We start from the raw sequence: 16,715 nt of genomic DNA, 5'->3' as shown, positions 1-16,715 counted from the left end.
TGTCTTGCTCATCTGTACTCTCTCCTCTTGCTTCCCTGCAGCCTTTCATTCTATCACAGCTCTCTCCACATATCTGTGTTCAATAATCACTCTCTGTTCTGCTCCTCTCATTAGTGAGGGTGTGGTTAGAATGCTCTTTCAGGGCTCCATCAATTTCATACATTTCAATCTCTTTCATTGTGCTGTTTTGGGAATATGACCGACGTAAAGATCATACCAGACCATTATGTTAACATTTATGTGTGGGATTAACAGCGTTAATGATTAGTGGTACAATGTCATGCGATACAATACGGTACAATATGATACAATACCATATGATACGATACGATGCTTTATGATAAGATACATAGGATACAAAACAATCCGATGCAATATGTTGCGATACGATATGATAGGATACAATGGAAATCAGCTTCAGTTCACATAATCCTCATTCATGTTATCAGTGCCACCGTGAGCTGTCATGAAGTACAGAGGCTACAGTCCACTATACATCTGTGGCTGTTACGATTCCTGGCCTCTGCCCACATTTCCCATCAGTCTTCAGCTATCCTATCAATAAAGGCAAAAAAAGCCCCCCAGTGAATCTTTAAAAAGATGTGTTAGGAAGATGCAAAAGGAGCAAATGCTTCCTGAAGATGTCTCATTCTCTTCTCTCCTTTCCCTCTCAGGTGGAGACAGTATTTGGCTCGCCCAACATGACAGTTGCTTATCATGTGACTGGAGGAGACATGGTTTACGTTCCCTCTGTGGTGCTGGAAGGCTTGGACTCTTATGGTCGTGATAAGCTGATTGCAGATCTGCGACAGTACCTCCCCATGGTAACAGCCCTGCCCCTCCCTGTGACATTATGGAGATCCATCCCAGCCGCAGGCTTCCAGCTAAAAACAGGTCAGATTGTGTGCAGTCAGGATGAAAGACAAAACAAAAAGTCAGAGGTCAGCTGGAGAATAAGTTATTTGTTCATGCAGGGGTTGTGAACAGAGATTTAGAGTACGCTTGAGAAGTGAGAAAATAGAACAAATAGTGTAAGTACATATATTGTATTCTAAGTGTTTCTGAAATACTGACAGAAGAGATAGCAGAAACATAATTTTGTAGCATCCTAAAGAAATCTAAAAATGGCATCAGTGGGCCTCCTTGTGTACATATTTGCAAGCTTATATTGTTTTTCTGTTTCAGTGCTACAGTTTGTGGGAGCGGGGGATGATCCTCGGTCCTGTCGGTTCTCTCAAATGATGGAACAGAGGCTGGAAAAGGTGTTTTCTGAAGCCCAGGTCAAAGTGCTCCACATCAACAGCAGGCTCTCTGTTCAGGTACTGTGTTTTCACTTTTGTTTTCACTCTGAGTCCTATGTAGGTGTTCCACTCCCTGTTATACTGCTATGATTTTTAACATGATGTTAATGCTGGTACTTTTACAGTGTGAATTGGTATTTAATGGATCAAAGCAAAGCTCAAAGAGAGAGCGGATTCAACTGTATTTGGGACAGTGTTGTGTGTGCAGAGCTATCCATCATACCAAACAGCACTTTAACTGGATAGTTTGTTTGACAGCTACAAACGTTCAAACTGTGTGCAATTTGTGCAAAATTGTACCTCTGTGTATCAGACTTATTTTCCTTTTAAACCAGAGCTTCTTCTGAAGCTCTGAAATGCAAATTAATTATGTGTAGGGAGGTGATGTTTGTATTAATTTTAATGAGCTGCCACACTTAAGTGCAAATTGTTTTAAGCCAATTCAATGTTTTTGCTTGAAAGAAATAGGCTACAGTATTTCTGCACACTTTGATGCCTTGCCAAATCCCCACAAGCTCTACTTCTTGAATATTTTCATATTCATTGATAAGAAAACAATATATTTATTACATGTTTTCATTTCTACTAGGCCTGCTTTTCAAATTGTGTGTTACAGTAATGTAATCTCAAACACTTTAAGATCTTCTGTGTCTTTTTCAGCGTGTGTGCTTTGTGTTAATTTCCCAGATGCTGAGTGTGTCCCAGGCTGCAGGCTCTCCGGCTGTGTCATTGGTCTACACTGTGAAGAATGGGACTGTCTTCCTTAATGGCACCACTGCCTCAAACCTCCTCGGCCAGCTGTCAGCTGAGCTGGTGGGCTACTTCCTCTTCTATCCACCACTTATCATTGCTGAGCGTAAGTTGCAATTTACACTCAGAATTACATCTGTTGGTTAGGGGTGATTCAACAGCACTACAAGAAGAGACACTAGAAGTAGTTCTCATGTTCCCTTTGTAATATTTAGACCTACAAACACAAATAAGATCTGAAACAAATGTCAGGCTTATTCTCCTGTTGAAGACTATAGGAGGTTGGTCTATTTGGTTGGTCTGCTGAGCTATCGCCAGGACATGCATCAAAAAATCATCAAAGACATAGACTGTTAGAAGTAATAAAATTCAAAAACTAACCAAACACGAAGCTCTTATTATGAAGAAAACAGAAATTAGTGCTGCTGTCTCTTCATCACCTACAGAAGCAAACAAGTCCATCAAGGACAAGATTAATCATATAGTAATTTTTATTGCCTGTATCTGCTGCTGGGAAAGTGTCAGATGAAGGGATTAACTTCACATTGCCAAAACAACCTTTCTTAATATTATCCACAGCAAAGAGAGAAAGCTGTATGATATTGTCTGTTAAAATATACTACTAATACATGTTTAGAACGCAATTGACAAAATGAGTCAAAGTACTGCTTGTCCAAAGGGGTTGAAAAAAATGATACACACCATAAGTTGCTCACAGAAGCTTTAAAATTGCACTTGATGTAATGAAGTGACTCCTTTTTTACTATGATTTATGCATTCACTTGTCTGACCAGACAAACTGACCTCAAGAGTTCTCAGAAGTCTGACGGATGTCCAGTTTCTCAGTAATTGGATGTTTTTTCTTACTGTTCCAAAGCTTTTACAATCATAGTCCTTTTTTAATGATTGAGTCACTTTAAGATATAGTAGATGATGTAGAGATACAACTAAGCACATGCCTCCTTTGAGGACATACTCAGTGCTCCATCTGTTGTAAGGACATACTCAGAGAAAAACAAAAGAAGAGTGACAAGAACTCAGCGGGAGTCCAAACAGCAATCTTAGTAGAGTTCAATTGTGAAACCTGTTTCCATCCTGAGTATAACTCAAGGATGATATGTGAACTGCTCAGCAGAGGGAAATAGCAGAAACAGAACTCTGAGATATAATGAGACACATCATTTTTATGGTTCTTCATGGATCTCTGTAGGGTGGGTTCACCGCTTTGTTTGACCTTGTTAGCAGTTAGTTCTGGATATGTCTTCAGCTGAAGAACTGGCCACCTGCTGCTGGTGTGAGGATTTAAGTTCCTGGAAACATAGGAAACAAAATATTTTTCAATGTGGGGCTCTGAACTTATAAGAAACAGAATTTTTGTTCTATATTTGAGCTTCCATTGTTGAATTTGTTTTAATAAAACTTGAATCCTGTCATCTACCATGGTTCTAAAAACCTAAGAAATGGGACGTTTCCAATCATATTTCTGTATAATCAGCATATCAGATTTTTGATATGCTGCAAACCTTGAAATTCTTAAGATCAACAATTTAAAAACATTACATTTTTCAGCCCTTGGTTTTGACGTAAGGTGTGAAAAGCACATGCAATATTAAGGTGTGTCTACACTGGAGGTGTTACAGCCATATTGAGCTGTTTTACAAGGGTCCAGCAGAACAGATAACCTCTTATAGTCTCCTATAGCCTACTATTCAATACGTTTCTATCTTCATACATTTTGTTAAGCTTCCATCTGTTCATAACTACCATGATTTTGTATTGGGCCCTAAACACTGCCATATAAAGCGGACCTGCTCTCTGTGGCTGAATATAAACTGTTTGGACAGTGACAGGTACTGAACAGCTGCTCAGCTGGCATATTACTCATAGTACGCCTACCATGTAAACACTGTTTTACAGGTTTGATAAATGTGTGAAAGGTGTCTTGTATCTTGTGTAACCAAACCTCTGTGTCATCAGATTATGGTGTCTCATGAAAACAAATGGCTAACAGGGTCAAGGGGACTTTGGAAATCCAGAGCCTTTGGATTGGCTGTGGATTTAAAGACACCCACGCCTCATGCCTATACCTCTGGTTACATTTCCGTTCGAGCTTTAACACGTCTCGTTGGCTTAATTTTGATTGGGCTTGAATTTCTACAGACTTTGGTCAGTTTGACATGACAGAGCTCTGGCTGTGCGGGATCATGCACAGGATCACAGCCGAGTTGATGCTTGAGCAAGGAATTAAGCCGCGGGCTTCCCTGCATTACCGTCTATCTGAGCCTAATCCTTAGGACACTTTTTCACTTTCCACCTTCTGATTTGCTGAGCCCAGTCACTAAGTGGACTACAGAAATTTTCTAAAATATTGGAGTGTACATGGGTGGACTATATTTAGCATAAATTAGAAAAAAAAATACACTGTTTCTTTATTCTGGGGCTGGTTTGTCTTTTGTGAGACGTGTTAGCAGGCTGAAAAATGTGCCTCCTTCCTTAAATAGAAGTGTTAACCGCACAACTGAAACATACTCTTTCAAACAGCACCAAAGTACTGAACTAGTTCTGTCTTTTAAATTTCCTTTAACTGTAATGCAGAGTGAAAATATGAAGTTTAACCTCAGAAAATCTTGTAGCACAAGCTTTTAAGAATTAATAATCTAGGGCATGAACCTTATTTATCCACCACTATCATAGACACGGTTCTGGTGATTTACTTATATCCAGGCCACGCCAAAACAAAACGTAATACGTCTGGTCCTCATTATTGTTTTCATTTACTTCTGCGATACTAAGCAAGTGTCTTCCTGGTTTTGCACTGTCTGACAGCTTGTGCCCCACCTTACTCTTTGCAAAATCACAAACCCACAGAAGAGCTACAAGATCACGTGGGAATTGCAAAATCACGGGAAAACAACAATGTTTAAACAGAACAACAACCTTACAACAGTGCATGTTGCCTTTCAGAGGTTGCTGTGCTGTTAATTTGGACGTTATTCCCATCTTTTGGGGGGCTTTTACCATCGATAGACCTGCTTTGCTCTGCTAATTTTGATGCAGGCTCTGTTGAAAATAACCTCTAAATGTACAGTATCAGAGCAGAGATACGCCTCTGGGATGCACTACAAAGCTTAGCACTGACTAGAGAATGGGATGCATGGCGAAGACACATGCTTCCTATGAAATCAAGTGGTTAGATCTCAAATGTTGAGTTTTTTTTTCTTTTAAATAATGTGTGTTATTGTAGGAGCCCTTTCCTTAGATTAAACTGAAATAGAGCAAAACAAACAAAGCCTAGTTTACATCCTTGAAATCCAGTCTTTGAAGATTACAGCATTGTATAGTGTTACATAGGGCAGTTTAAACGTTTGGTTCACACCCTGAAAACTGGGATTAATATGTCTCTGTTAGTGAGCATTGAATTAAAACTGTCTCTGCGTTGGGATTGAAAAGTTACCGACAGGCACCATGAATCAGCGAAACAGAGAAAAGGGGGTAAGCCATGAGAAAGACTCTTAGGGAGCAGACACTCACGTGAAGAAAAACTCAGTAAGACAGGAGAGTAAAGAAAGAATGAGAGAGTGTGACAGGGATTTTGCTCTGTTTGTATTGCAGCCTCGCCATTAGTGATATTACACTGTTCACAGGAGGTGTGAGCATATGCTGGCAGCGGCTGCCTCCTCACTTCAAAGCCAATTATCCCAGTAAATAATTAACAGTGGGGGATTCTCATACCACCTTGGGCTCTGCTCTGACAGGAAAGGCCTGCGATCTCACACCACTCCAAAGTGCCGGTTTGTAGCACAGAGTACCCTGTGGTTCCTGTGGCGTGTGTGTAGGCTGTACAGCCACGCTTTGCTCTTTTACTCCCCCAGTCTCTCTCAGGTGGAATATGAGTGGAGCTGTTTCCAAAATGTCTCTGTTTAGGCCATAATAATCTTTGAAAACTATTACCCAAGCACTGGTGTAAAAAATGAAATAGTGTTTCAATAATAGCTCCCTGTTGGTGAATTTGAAGTTCCTGGAACGACTTAAAAATGCTTTTAAAGCTGGTATCCCCCAGGCCCTCATTACGCGAAAGCATAATATTCCACATGATTCAAACTTATGGACAATGTTGGACTGATTTTGCTGACAGCTCTGCATCCATTAACAATGCCGTAGCCCTTGCTATTTCTTTCAACCTGCCATCTCAACCCCCCCCCCTCCCCCCTCCACACCTCTTTCCTGTCACGCCTGAGTGTTCAATTTCTGTTTGGAGTCTGCACTCACAGGCCGGTGATACAGCATCCCCAAAAACATGGCAGCAGCCTGCAGCACAGAAGCTTAATCAGGCAGGAAATACATGAAGAGAACACAGAGACAACCAGAGCTCAGGCAGCTGAGTGCTCTCCTGGTTCAGTGTTTGTCTGACATGAAGTGATAATGAGGCTTTAACCGGAGATTTCAAACACAAACAATGCGCCAAACTGAGAGGACTTGTTGCAATAAAAGCGTTACGGTTGCAGCAGTGAATATAAAAATATTCTCATAGTTGTTCTTGATGTTTTTGTGCCATCTTTTTATACCGAGGACTGATGGTTTTGCCTGGTAGAAAGCTGCAGCTCCCTGTTGACTGAGGGCCTAAGAACTTTAAAGACTTATGAAACTGTAATGTAAGAAAATGACATAATGTGACTCACCTTTGTTCTCTCTTTGTGTTTTACACCTTTCTCTCTTTGTGTTCAGTTTCAATGTCCAATAAAACACTGTCATTTGTACTTCGTTACAGGTTGCATTGTATGCTTTGTATGTTATTTTGATGCATTTTTCTCAATCACGAGCAAAAAGCGATGCATACATCGATAGGGAGTAATACACAAAGTGATCTAACACTGAGATGAGAAATCTCAGTTGTCTGTGTCAGCAGCTAGGCTGCAATAAGTTCGTCCAATCATTCATTCGCCACCGAGCGCAATGATTGGCTGACCGGCCGGATGACCTGTGACCTGCCGAAAGACACACCTCCTGTTTACAGGAGTGCGCGTGACCTGACTGAGATCGTCATCAACAGGCTGTTCACTAACGCAGAACATCTGATAAACATGTCAGAGAGAGAGTAACCAACGATTTAGCTCAAGTTCTGCCCTCAAGTTCTGCCGCTAAACAGAGCAAGAAGAGGGAGACTGTGATGGAAAAGGAGACGACTTAAAAACACTGGATGAAGATACAAACACGAGTCAATATTCGGGATGCATTTCTGCGACGGCTGAAGGATTTGAAGGGTCTCTAAAGCGACGCCATGGTTGCTGATTTTCTACTGGACAGGTAATCATGTCATTTCATTTGTCTTTGTGTTCATGGTTTAGTTCATCTATGAGACAGCTAGCGATAACTTCGGCTAATGCTAGCGGCCGGCTAACGGCTTGTAGCTCTGTTTATAGAGACCTGTACACAGTCTGTTAGCTTGTAGCTCTGTTTATAGAGACCTGTATACAGTCTGTTAGCTGGTAGCTCTGTTTATAGAGACCTGTACACAGTCTATTAGCTGGTAGCTCTGTTTATAGAGACCTGTACCCAGTCTGTTAGCTTGTAGCTCTTTATAGAGACTTGTATACAGTCTGTTAGCTTGTAGCTCTGTTTATAGAGACCTGTACACAGTCTGTTAGCTGCTAGCTCTTTATAGAGACCTGTATACAGTCTGTTAGCTGGTTGCTCTTCGGTTGCTCTTTATCAGCATGAATGGGGTGTTGTACTAAGTCTAAATGCCGTCTTGCCTGTGTTTTTATAGCTACGTGAAGGAAACATCGACGTCCACACCGTTAAAACACGGGACGCAGAGGCCTCCACCCCAGCTGTTTCATGTGTTCGGAGTCCCCCTCTGACCGGTGAGTTTCAGGCCCGATAAGAACTCCATGAACATGAACGTTGCTTTGACCACTGCTTGCGTGGAGGTATAAATACTGCTCTCTTTTTTTATTGTGAGCTATTTTTGATTTACGTACGCAGAAGGGTTTTTTTTAATGCCCGCACAAAATAAAATCCAAACCATTCTCTTTCACTTCACGTGATCTGCATGCTAAATCGCAATCTGAGACCACACCATACAGACTAAAGAGATGAGAGACAAAAAGTTTGGCTGATAAAAAATCCTGTGAATGTTAGCTGCTTCTCTAAAAGCTTGGTTTGGTGAAGGAAAGCATGAATAAAAGTGTTCAACGAGGAATCAAATACACAGAATAATTGTATTAATAATCTGTGGGCACAGTCTTCCTCTCCAAAGAGGGAGAGAGCACATTTTGACATCACTTACTCTGAAAATATTAGATAATATTCAAGATATCAATAAGAAATACAGTATATGTACCATATGTGCACAATACACACTGCAGTAGGCACTAAGCACACACTAGTGATAGTGGTGTCAACTCCTTGAATGGCTAGAAGAAATAACTGTTTACATATGGGGCTGAAGGAAGGGTTATTATGATCGAAATCAAATGCACAGTGCTGTAAGATAATGAGAACCTTTGACTAAACTTCTGATTCTTTCTTCTATGTCAGGTATTGCACAATATTTAACAAGAAGTCAAAAAAGTGGAGCCTGTACACAATGAAGGTGGGTAAGGACTACAAGTACATCACAGACCTCCAGAGCACAATCCTGCACAGAAAGCTGACAGCAACTGGGGGGATGCCAAAGAAGAGAACAAGGAGGCCGGATGATTCACGCCAACATGTTTACCTTCAACAGCCATTATTTTTATTTCTGTAATAAATACATTTTCTAATAAAAGTAAATGTAAAACAACTCTTTGATATTGCAATTATTTGTTTATAATGTTGTATGTTACTTGATATGGATTTAAATTATGTTGTGATTTGAAGAGAGAAGGCCAGTGTAAATTAAAAAATGTATTTAACAAATGTATACACAGCACACTCAAGTATTTTTTTACATGAAGATAAAATATATACAAAGGAACTAAAGGGTCACCATACAAGTATTGTATGTAATCATGTCATAGTTTCATTCACTCTCCACTGAAACCTTTATACTGTCCATGTGGAAGGGTCACGGATTTTCCAGATACAGCAACAAGGTATTACTCCTCTATGACCTGCACCAAGTGCTCCATGCTGCCAGACAACAACCTGTCAGTGCAGCATGGCGGAACTTTCTGTTGCTGTCCCCAGGATCTGGAGCTCGTCCCCGGTCGTTGCTCTCCCTCTCGCTCGTATGGCTCTGCCTTGCACTCGACCCCGGTCTCGTCCTCTCCGACCTGAGGTGCTTGGCTCAGGATCGTAATCAGAAGTCATCATGAGAGCTCTAACAAGCACAAAAAACAGTCAATATGTTGTAGTTCCAACACGAAAATGAAGACTGTCAACAATGGTGAACGCTAATAAATATATAGGCACTGTAGCCGTCTAGTAACTAAACATCATGACATACTAAATCAAAATAAACATGGCTAGCTGGAGTTATTAGCCCGGCAGCAGCAACTTGCTCTAGCTGTATTTCAGATGATAAAAAACAAACACACATAAAGCTAACATGCAGGCTATGCTGTGCATTCTAACTAATTACATTATTTTTTAATGTGGTAATATAAGCGGTTTACTTACATGGGAGATAGACGTGTTTTTCCTCCGATGAAAATAAAGTCAATCGCTCGCCGCTCCACAGCTAGCTATGGTGACGTCATCCTCCAGCTGGAGTCTGCCACAGCGCGTTCATGTGTTAGGAGGCGTGTCCCTCCCCTCTCCCTACAGGCTGCTCTGAATGGAGGGGGAGGGCTCTGTTCGGCTGTGTGCTTTCAAAATCAAGCTAACTGCTGCGGCTTTCTCAGGATCTCCTACTCCAGCTTTAAACGAATGAAAATCCTTCAAAAAAAGAAATCAAGACATAAACAGCTTTGAAAAGATTAAACTGTTTTATACATGAAGATCACTGATAAATCTTGAAGATAAAATAATCATGTTTTTTATGTCTGCAGCTGTGGAGTATCACAACCTGAACACCTCTGTTGCTACCAGAGACTTATGGGTTATTACAGGTAGGCTTATTTTTGCTTTCATCTGTAAACTCTTCTCCAGGGTGAATGTTGCGTATTGTTTTTGTTTTAACATGCAATTGTTTCAGTGCATTTTTTTTTTAACTGTACCTTGTTCTTATAAATCTCAGATGGTGCTCATTTCACAGTTTATTTCTATCATTTTCATGTTGAGACAGTGGTGGTTCTCTCTTTTAACCTAAAGTGCAGAACAAAGACTGTTGAAGTGGTTTTATTGAAGTTTTGGTCACAGACTGGCGATACTGAGATGAAGAGTGAGTTAAGATGAGGGGGGCAGGTAAGAAGCTGAGTGGATGAGCCAGTTTATTGTGAGTTGAAGATGGCACACTGGTGAGGTTGATCCCTGGGCAAAGGAGAAATAGGTTATCAGGTTGGCAACTCACAAAGAGACAACAATCTCAAGGTCAAGGCACAAACTTATTGTGCATTAATGCTGTACCACTCTGACAGACTGAATGATTGAAGAAAAAGGATTTATATACACTGCAGGCTGACGACTTGATGACGAACAGGTGAGCAGGCTAATGCAATCAGGAGTTGGTAATTGCTTGAGCAGGTGAGGAACACTGAGGGTAGACAGGCCAAGAGACAAACAGAGAGGCTGGCCGTTTTCCAAACCGCCTACTATACTAGCAGTGCGTACTGATTTGGCCAAAATTCAGTATGTAGTAAGTAGTATGTGAACAAGAGCAAAATCTGCAGTATGCCAAAACTCCCTGGATGTCTCCTAATTCGGGAAATTTTCTCAGTATGTATCGGGCCAGTCTTCCTTGCGTACTGTTTCCCACTATGCACAGTATTCTTTCCGCTTTTTATTTTTTCTTCTTTTTTTTACGGGGGGAAGTTCGTTTTTATGTGCTGTGAAAATTATTAAATTCAATATAAACCACTTCCTAACTTTTCACAAGTGATGCTAAAGAAGCAGTTTCGCGATCAGCTTGGCCGTTGTTTACTTCCGCATTCAGAAATGGGAAATTCAGTGACGTCTGGCCCAGCATACTGCAACACAGATCGAACAGAACAGTCATACTACAGACTAAATTCAAACGCAGTATGTAGTGGGCAGTAGGTACAGCCTACTACATTTGTAGGTAGTATGCAAGCGGCAAACTCCGGTCTCAAACGTTGAAGCCAATGCGGAAGTGATATAAACTGCAATACATCGAAAATCCGCTTGAGGCTGGCTGCAGAAACACCGGAAACCACATAGATATGAATGGGGAAAAGACGATCTTTGTAGCATTAATAAACATGTTTACAGCCTGATTCAAAAAACGGCTTGGCCCTACAACGCTAATCTCTCTAATGGCACACACTGTACGGGGGGTGAATTTTTTTCTAACGTGACGGTTAAGAAGATATTAAGATTATGAGTTTTGCCCAAATAAGGACATGACTGACGTGACTTCCGGTCGGGAACACACAGCCATTGGCTAAGAGACTCACACTACGTCACACTCTGCCTAGTTGAGTTCCGCATTACCAATATGGCTGCTGCCGTCGATTTGCTTCAAAACAGCTCTCAGGAACAGATGGGTGAAGTCACGGATACTACGTCCATATTTTATACAGCCTATGGTAGTATGCAACAGGCCGCTTCGAAAACTGTGTTTCCGAAGCGGCCTGTTACATAGTTACATAGTCTGTTACATAGTTAGATAGTCTGTTACATAGTCTGAAGTATGACTGTTATGTTCGATCTGTGTTGCAGTACGCTGAGCCAGACATCACTGAATTTTCTTTAGCATTCACTAATTATTTGAAAAGTTAAGAGGTGGATTATATTTAATTTAATTGTTTTCACAGCACCTAAATACTGAGTTCCCCCTGTCAAAAAAGGTCCGATGCACACTGTGAAATTTCCCCGAATCAGTACGACATCAGGGTAGTTTTGGCATACTGCAGATTTTGCTCTTTCACATACTACTTACTGAAAGTACGTACTGCTAGTATAGTAGTCGGTTTCGAAAACAGCCAGAGACACAAGTGTGGTGGGGACACATGAAAAAGGGGGATACTTGTAGCCTAAGGCAAGACATGCACTGTACGATTGTATAAATGTCAGGGTGGAGAGTGAACTCACACTGTGTGACTGAACTGTTAACAGTCAGAGCTCATGAAATTATGCTCACACAGTACAGTCTGATTGTCAACATGACATGAGTGCTCACCGTGTACATGTAACTGAAAGAGAGCATTTACAATAGTGAATGGAAAAACCTTCAGACATGGACGTTGAAGTTAGAGAGTCTGCTTTTGAACCTCTGTTGATGTCTAACATTAATGCAGCTATCGACTGGTGCCCGGAAGGGTCAATTATCACCTTTTCCCAAACCCAGCTTACAAAGAGCTGTACAACAACTTTCATTAGAACAATGTAAATGTTTACGCTTCTTTCTATGTAACTCAAACTTAGCTCACTAATGTTGCACAGTCAAAATGATTTGTCTGTTCTTCTTAACATCTGCTGGTTTATGAAGGATGTGTATGGAAGAAATGCACCATGCAGGGCGCTATTTAAGGAAACTGAATTCATTATGCATCTGCTTTTGTTTTCCTTCTTTTCACTGGATCTATAAAGTGCATGTGACCTTTGGATTGCTTGTTGTTTTGTACTTCCTCTGTTGACTTCATTAATCAACGTGTCTCACAGTGTTCAAGGGCTCCCACACTGCTCTGCAGTATAATAGATGGCCCTTCAGCTCAGGTCATGTGGCTCTTAACCCTGCACTTACTGCCATGAGAGGCCGAGTCAGTCCAAGGTCACCCTCTACATAATGGGATTTACTCACACTGAACAAGATGTACAACCTGCGTTATTGCCTTGAAACGCTAGATAAAAAGGTACCAGATTGAAGCTGCGTTTGACCACTAGAGGGCAGAGCTTTAAAACAGGCTTCCAGGAAGCGTTGCACTGACTTATCAGTAGCTTTCAGGTTGCTATAGCCAGTGATAAACTGGTCAACTTACATACCCATCAAACCCAGAGTGATTTAAAATCCTGCATTGGTTTTGAATTTACCTCTCTCTCTCTCTTCTTTGTGCTCATCCATTTCCTCACATACAATGTATTGTGTCTCTTAACAACCATCTCGGCAACTTTTTTTCTGTCCTCTACATTTTCAGTGATCCAGGACGTGGAAAATGCCAGCCTTGAGGGACAGTACCAAAGCTTTGCCAGTCTAATGGAGCAGCGTCTGGCAGAGCTTTTTGTGTTGGCAGGGCAGCAGGGCACTCGTTTCAGACGAGCTACTGCTGTAGACAGCTACACCGTCCAGGTAAGAAACTAGCACAGGAGAGGACCAAATCTGACCTATTTCTGGAAAAACTAACAGTCGACACGGCGCTGAGATCAGAGTGGAGAAATATCTTGTATTTTATATTCCCGTTTTGTTTTGTTTGGGACCTAGAAGTTCGAAGGAAAGTGTAAAGAAAGCCTCAAACCAACACTTTAAAGATTATTTCTTGCAGAATGAATACTTAATGGGATGCACACTCCTGCATACTCTTGCATGATAACTGGCGGTCAGCCCTCGATAATTAGGGAGCTTCTCAGCTCATCATCTGCTAATTGCTCTTCAAAACAAGCCAGAGGTTTAATGTTTTACAAAATAAGTACTCTCTTCTTTCATGTGATTTTCCCTCTCATGAGATTCCACACCTATATGCATGTTTTTTTTTAAATACCCTCTCAGAAACCAGAGCCTCTTCTCATTATCAGCTGATTTGGGGTGTTTTGTAATTCATGGAAACGTTTCATTCCTTTTCTTTCCCAATCAGATGGTGAGCATCCGCAGGGTGTCAGGGATAAAGAATCCAGCAGAGATGACCTACTATGTCCAGCACAATGGCGTTCCTTTATCGGGCACGTCAGCCGCCAAGGTCCTGAACACAGTGGACTCTCAGACCATGGCACTCACCCTGGGCTACTTTGTCCAGCTGCAGGCAGAACGTGAGCACAGCATCCTTCTAGCATTTGACAGGCAGCCAAACAGACAGAAACACAGTCACACATGCAAACTGAAACACATGAGTCATGCTGAGTATAGATAGAAGAGCTGCAGTGAGGGGAGTAGAGAAAGCTTTTTGCTCTCTAATGTCTCTGAAACGCTCCTGGCAGGACAGTGTTTGTTTGGGCTGCACTCCACTGCTAAGAGAAGATAAAAGGGGAGAGAGAGGGATGGTCAGAAGAGAGGAGAGCTGCATTCTCTTATAGATTGCTGCCTACAATAGCTGAATCAGGCTCACTGTATATCAGGTTAAGCTGTCAAATAGCGTGGGTGTGACGGATGATTCTGCATGTTTTAGCAGGGGAAGTTGGCCGTATTTCATACCCCCAATGAACCAATAAATATACAACCTTTTGGCATTTAGTGTTGAGAGTCTATTGGATCATATGTAATGAAGTGATGATGCTGAAGAAGTGCTTTCCTTTTTTTCAGCTGTGGTGAAAAATCCTCCTAATAACCTCTGGATACTTGCTGCAGTGTTGGCCCCCATCGCGGTGGTAACTCTCATTATCATCATCATCACAGCTGTGCTGTGCAGGAAGAATAAAAATGACTTTAAAGCGGATGCCATCGGCAACCTCAATCCCCGGGCGAAGGTATCTGTCACTCTTTCTGTGTGTCTGTCTGTGTAAAAGCAAAGCTGCACATGAGACAGTTTCTAGAGTCAGAACTATTTTAATTTCAGATTCATTTTTTAAATTTTTGGGGCTTGCAGTGATGTGTTTTAGGTCAACCAGCAATGATTGGTGTTTCAGAGCTGGAGGGTGGAGCAATCACAGAGAGATGGTGAAGATTTCTGCAGCTAGAATCTTATGTAGAAGAAACGCAAAGAAGCCTCCAAGGACAGTTTTTATTTTTCAACTCTTTAGCTTTTATTGAAAATGACAACCAAAGAGAAACAGGGAATGTGGGGGTAGGGAGCAGGGAAATACATGCAGCAAAGGGCAGGGAGTCAAACCTGTGACTGCTGGGGTATGGACTAAAGCCTCTGTACATGAGGGGCACACTTTAAGCTCTGAGCCAAACCAGAGGCTCAGCCAAGGAAAGTTTTGATGCTTCATAAAAAACTGAAGAACTATTCAGAGGAAGGATCATAACATGGTAGTTTCCAGCAAGGACAAACATGGATTAACTATTGGTGTAGCTTTACTCTTTAAGAGCACTGAGAGGTCAAAGAAAGGGATTGTCGTATGCATGAGTATTTCTGATGATCATATGCATGGCTAAACAGTATTTGTGTAATTTCTCTCAGTGCTGGAAACAGGAGATAAAACTCCCACACTGCAGATTTAGTGAATCACTTTAAAAACAATCAGTTGATTAATCAGTGATGAAAATATTCATTAGTTGCAGGCCTAGGATTATACCTTTCTGAATTAACAGCTGCCATCTGCAGACCTAGAAGTCAACTGTGTGTCCCGGAGTAATGCATTGAAAATCCATGTGTGGTGGACTTTTGTATGCAGACACCTGAAAGTTGAATTTATTTTATTCTGTATGGTCTACGTGTGGAATCTGAATGTACTACATCTAACTTAACACACACACACTTTTAAAAACACACTCTTTGTTTTCAGATGGCGTACCGCAGAGATGTGGGCTATTATCACCAGGTATCTGCCTCTTTGTATTTCCTCTCATTACCGATCCATGTTTTCATCTTCTGGGCTCAACTGTGCCAACAGTGGGATTTGAATGGATTCAGAACGGACGTCACCTATGATACATTTCTGTAAATCCTGCTGTGCTGAAGAAAACTAAGAATACAACATCACTTTAGAGTAACAAACCTCTTAAAATGAGATTTTCTGGGATGAAAGGCTGGTGTTGCTTATTCTTCTGACTCGAGACGGAACATTTGAAAGCCTAAGCTTTACAAAGAATGGTTATTATAGAAAACACTTTTTGGAGAGAATGAGCGTGTACTCACACTTTATTCTTTGAAAAGATTGAAAAGTGATTCAATTATAGTTGCATCAAGAATGTCACAAAATCTTAAACCAAGTTCTGTTTCCACTTTTATGTCTGGTGTATTTTTTTTATATCTTAATGCTCAGTGGTTCTCCTCTTTCTGTTTTAAATCAGTGTAAATGAAAATGCAGAGTAGAAAACTCAGCACATCCCGCTACTTTATTTATGGAATTTCATAAAGAAAGAGAAAGTAATAAAATCTTCTTCAATATTAAACTGTGAGTACCGCTGCGGTGCTACTTTCAGAGTAATTCCTATTACATAACATCCTGCAGGTCCTGCAAAGTCTCATAATGTAAAAAAAATAAAAAAAAATAAAAAACCTTGATTCCATCAGACATTAATACATTTGAGTTGCTTTGACAAACTTTTAAATTCTTTGCAGAGTATTGAGCTAGCCCTTTTTAATAAGTTGTATTTGAAAAACAGGGGGATATAAAAATGGTCTGAAATAAAGAGGGTGTTGTGCCTGCTCCTGATCAAACCCTCCCTGTCTATGAACCACATATTTTCAACACAGAGTCTTGTTAGAGGGTTTAGTTCACTTTTAGTAAGTGAGAGAAAGTGGATCCAAAGAAAATCTTAACTCTCTGTGTTCTTCTGAGTGTGTGGATGTGTGTAGAAGCAGA

At 41.0% G+C, this 16,715-nt stretch overlaps 1 protein-coding gene and 1 long non-coding RNA gene across 2 annotated transcripts; one reads left to right on the top strand and one right to left on the bottom strand.

The window, feature by feature from the left end:
• Window positions 1-222: 222 nt before the first annotated feature.
• On the bottom strand, window positions 223-6,941 carry LOC117810720. Its single transcript, XR_004630839.1, has 3 exons — window positions 6,731-6,941; window positions 3,286-3,361; window positions 223-884 (listed from the first exon to the last, which is right to left on the bottom strand). It is a non-coding gene; the product is annotated as an uncharacterized LOC117810720 (long non-coding RNA).
• On the top strand, window positions 676-16,188 carry LOC117810718 (UPF0606 protein KIAA1549L-like). Its single transcript, XM_034680653.1, has 8 exons — window positions 676-894; window positions 1,186-1,319; window positions 1,989-2,157; window positions 10,028-10,087; window positions 13,232-13,383; window positions 13,886-14,057; window positions 14,548-14,711; window positions 15,693-16,188. Exons 1-8 carry the CDS (start codon window positions 702-704, stop codon window positions 15,849-15,851), a joined length of 1,203 nt encoding a protein of 400 aa, XP_034536544.1. The 5' UTR covers window positions 676-701; the 3' UTR covers window positions 15,852-16,188.
• Window positions 16,189-16,715: the final 527 nt, after the last annotated feature.

This window comes from Notolabrus celidotus, chromosome 3, assembly GCF_009762535.1.
Source record: "Notolabrus celidotus isolate fNotCel1 chromosome 3, fNotCel1.pri, whole genome shotgun sequence".
In the NCBI taxonomy this organism is placed as follows: Eukaryota; Metazoa; Chordata; class Actinopteri; order Labriformes; family Labridae; genus Notolabrus; species Notolabrus celidotus.
The sequence above is the reverse complement of the archived record's forward strand: the minus strand, read 5'-3'. Positions and strand labels throughout refer to the sequence as shown.

Excerpts from the sequence above, each read along its gene's own strand:
- LOC117810718 (XM_034680653.1), top strand. The coding sequence starts at position 702 with ATGACAGTTGCTTATCATGTGACTGGAGGAGACATGGTTTACGTTCCC. Across the intron at positions 14,058-14,547 it reads TGTCCAGCTGCAGGCAGAAC|CTGTGGTGAAAAATCCTCCT; the intron begins GTGAGCACAGCA and ends CCTTTTTTTCAG. Across the intron at positions 14,712-15,692 it reads ACCTCAATCCCCGGGCGAAG|ATGGCGTACCGCAGAGATGT; the intron begins GTATCTGTCACT and ends CTTTGTTTTCAG.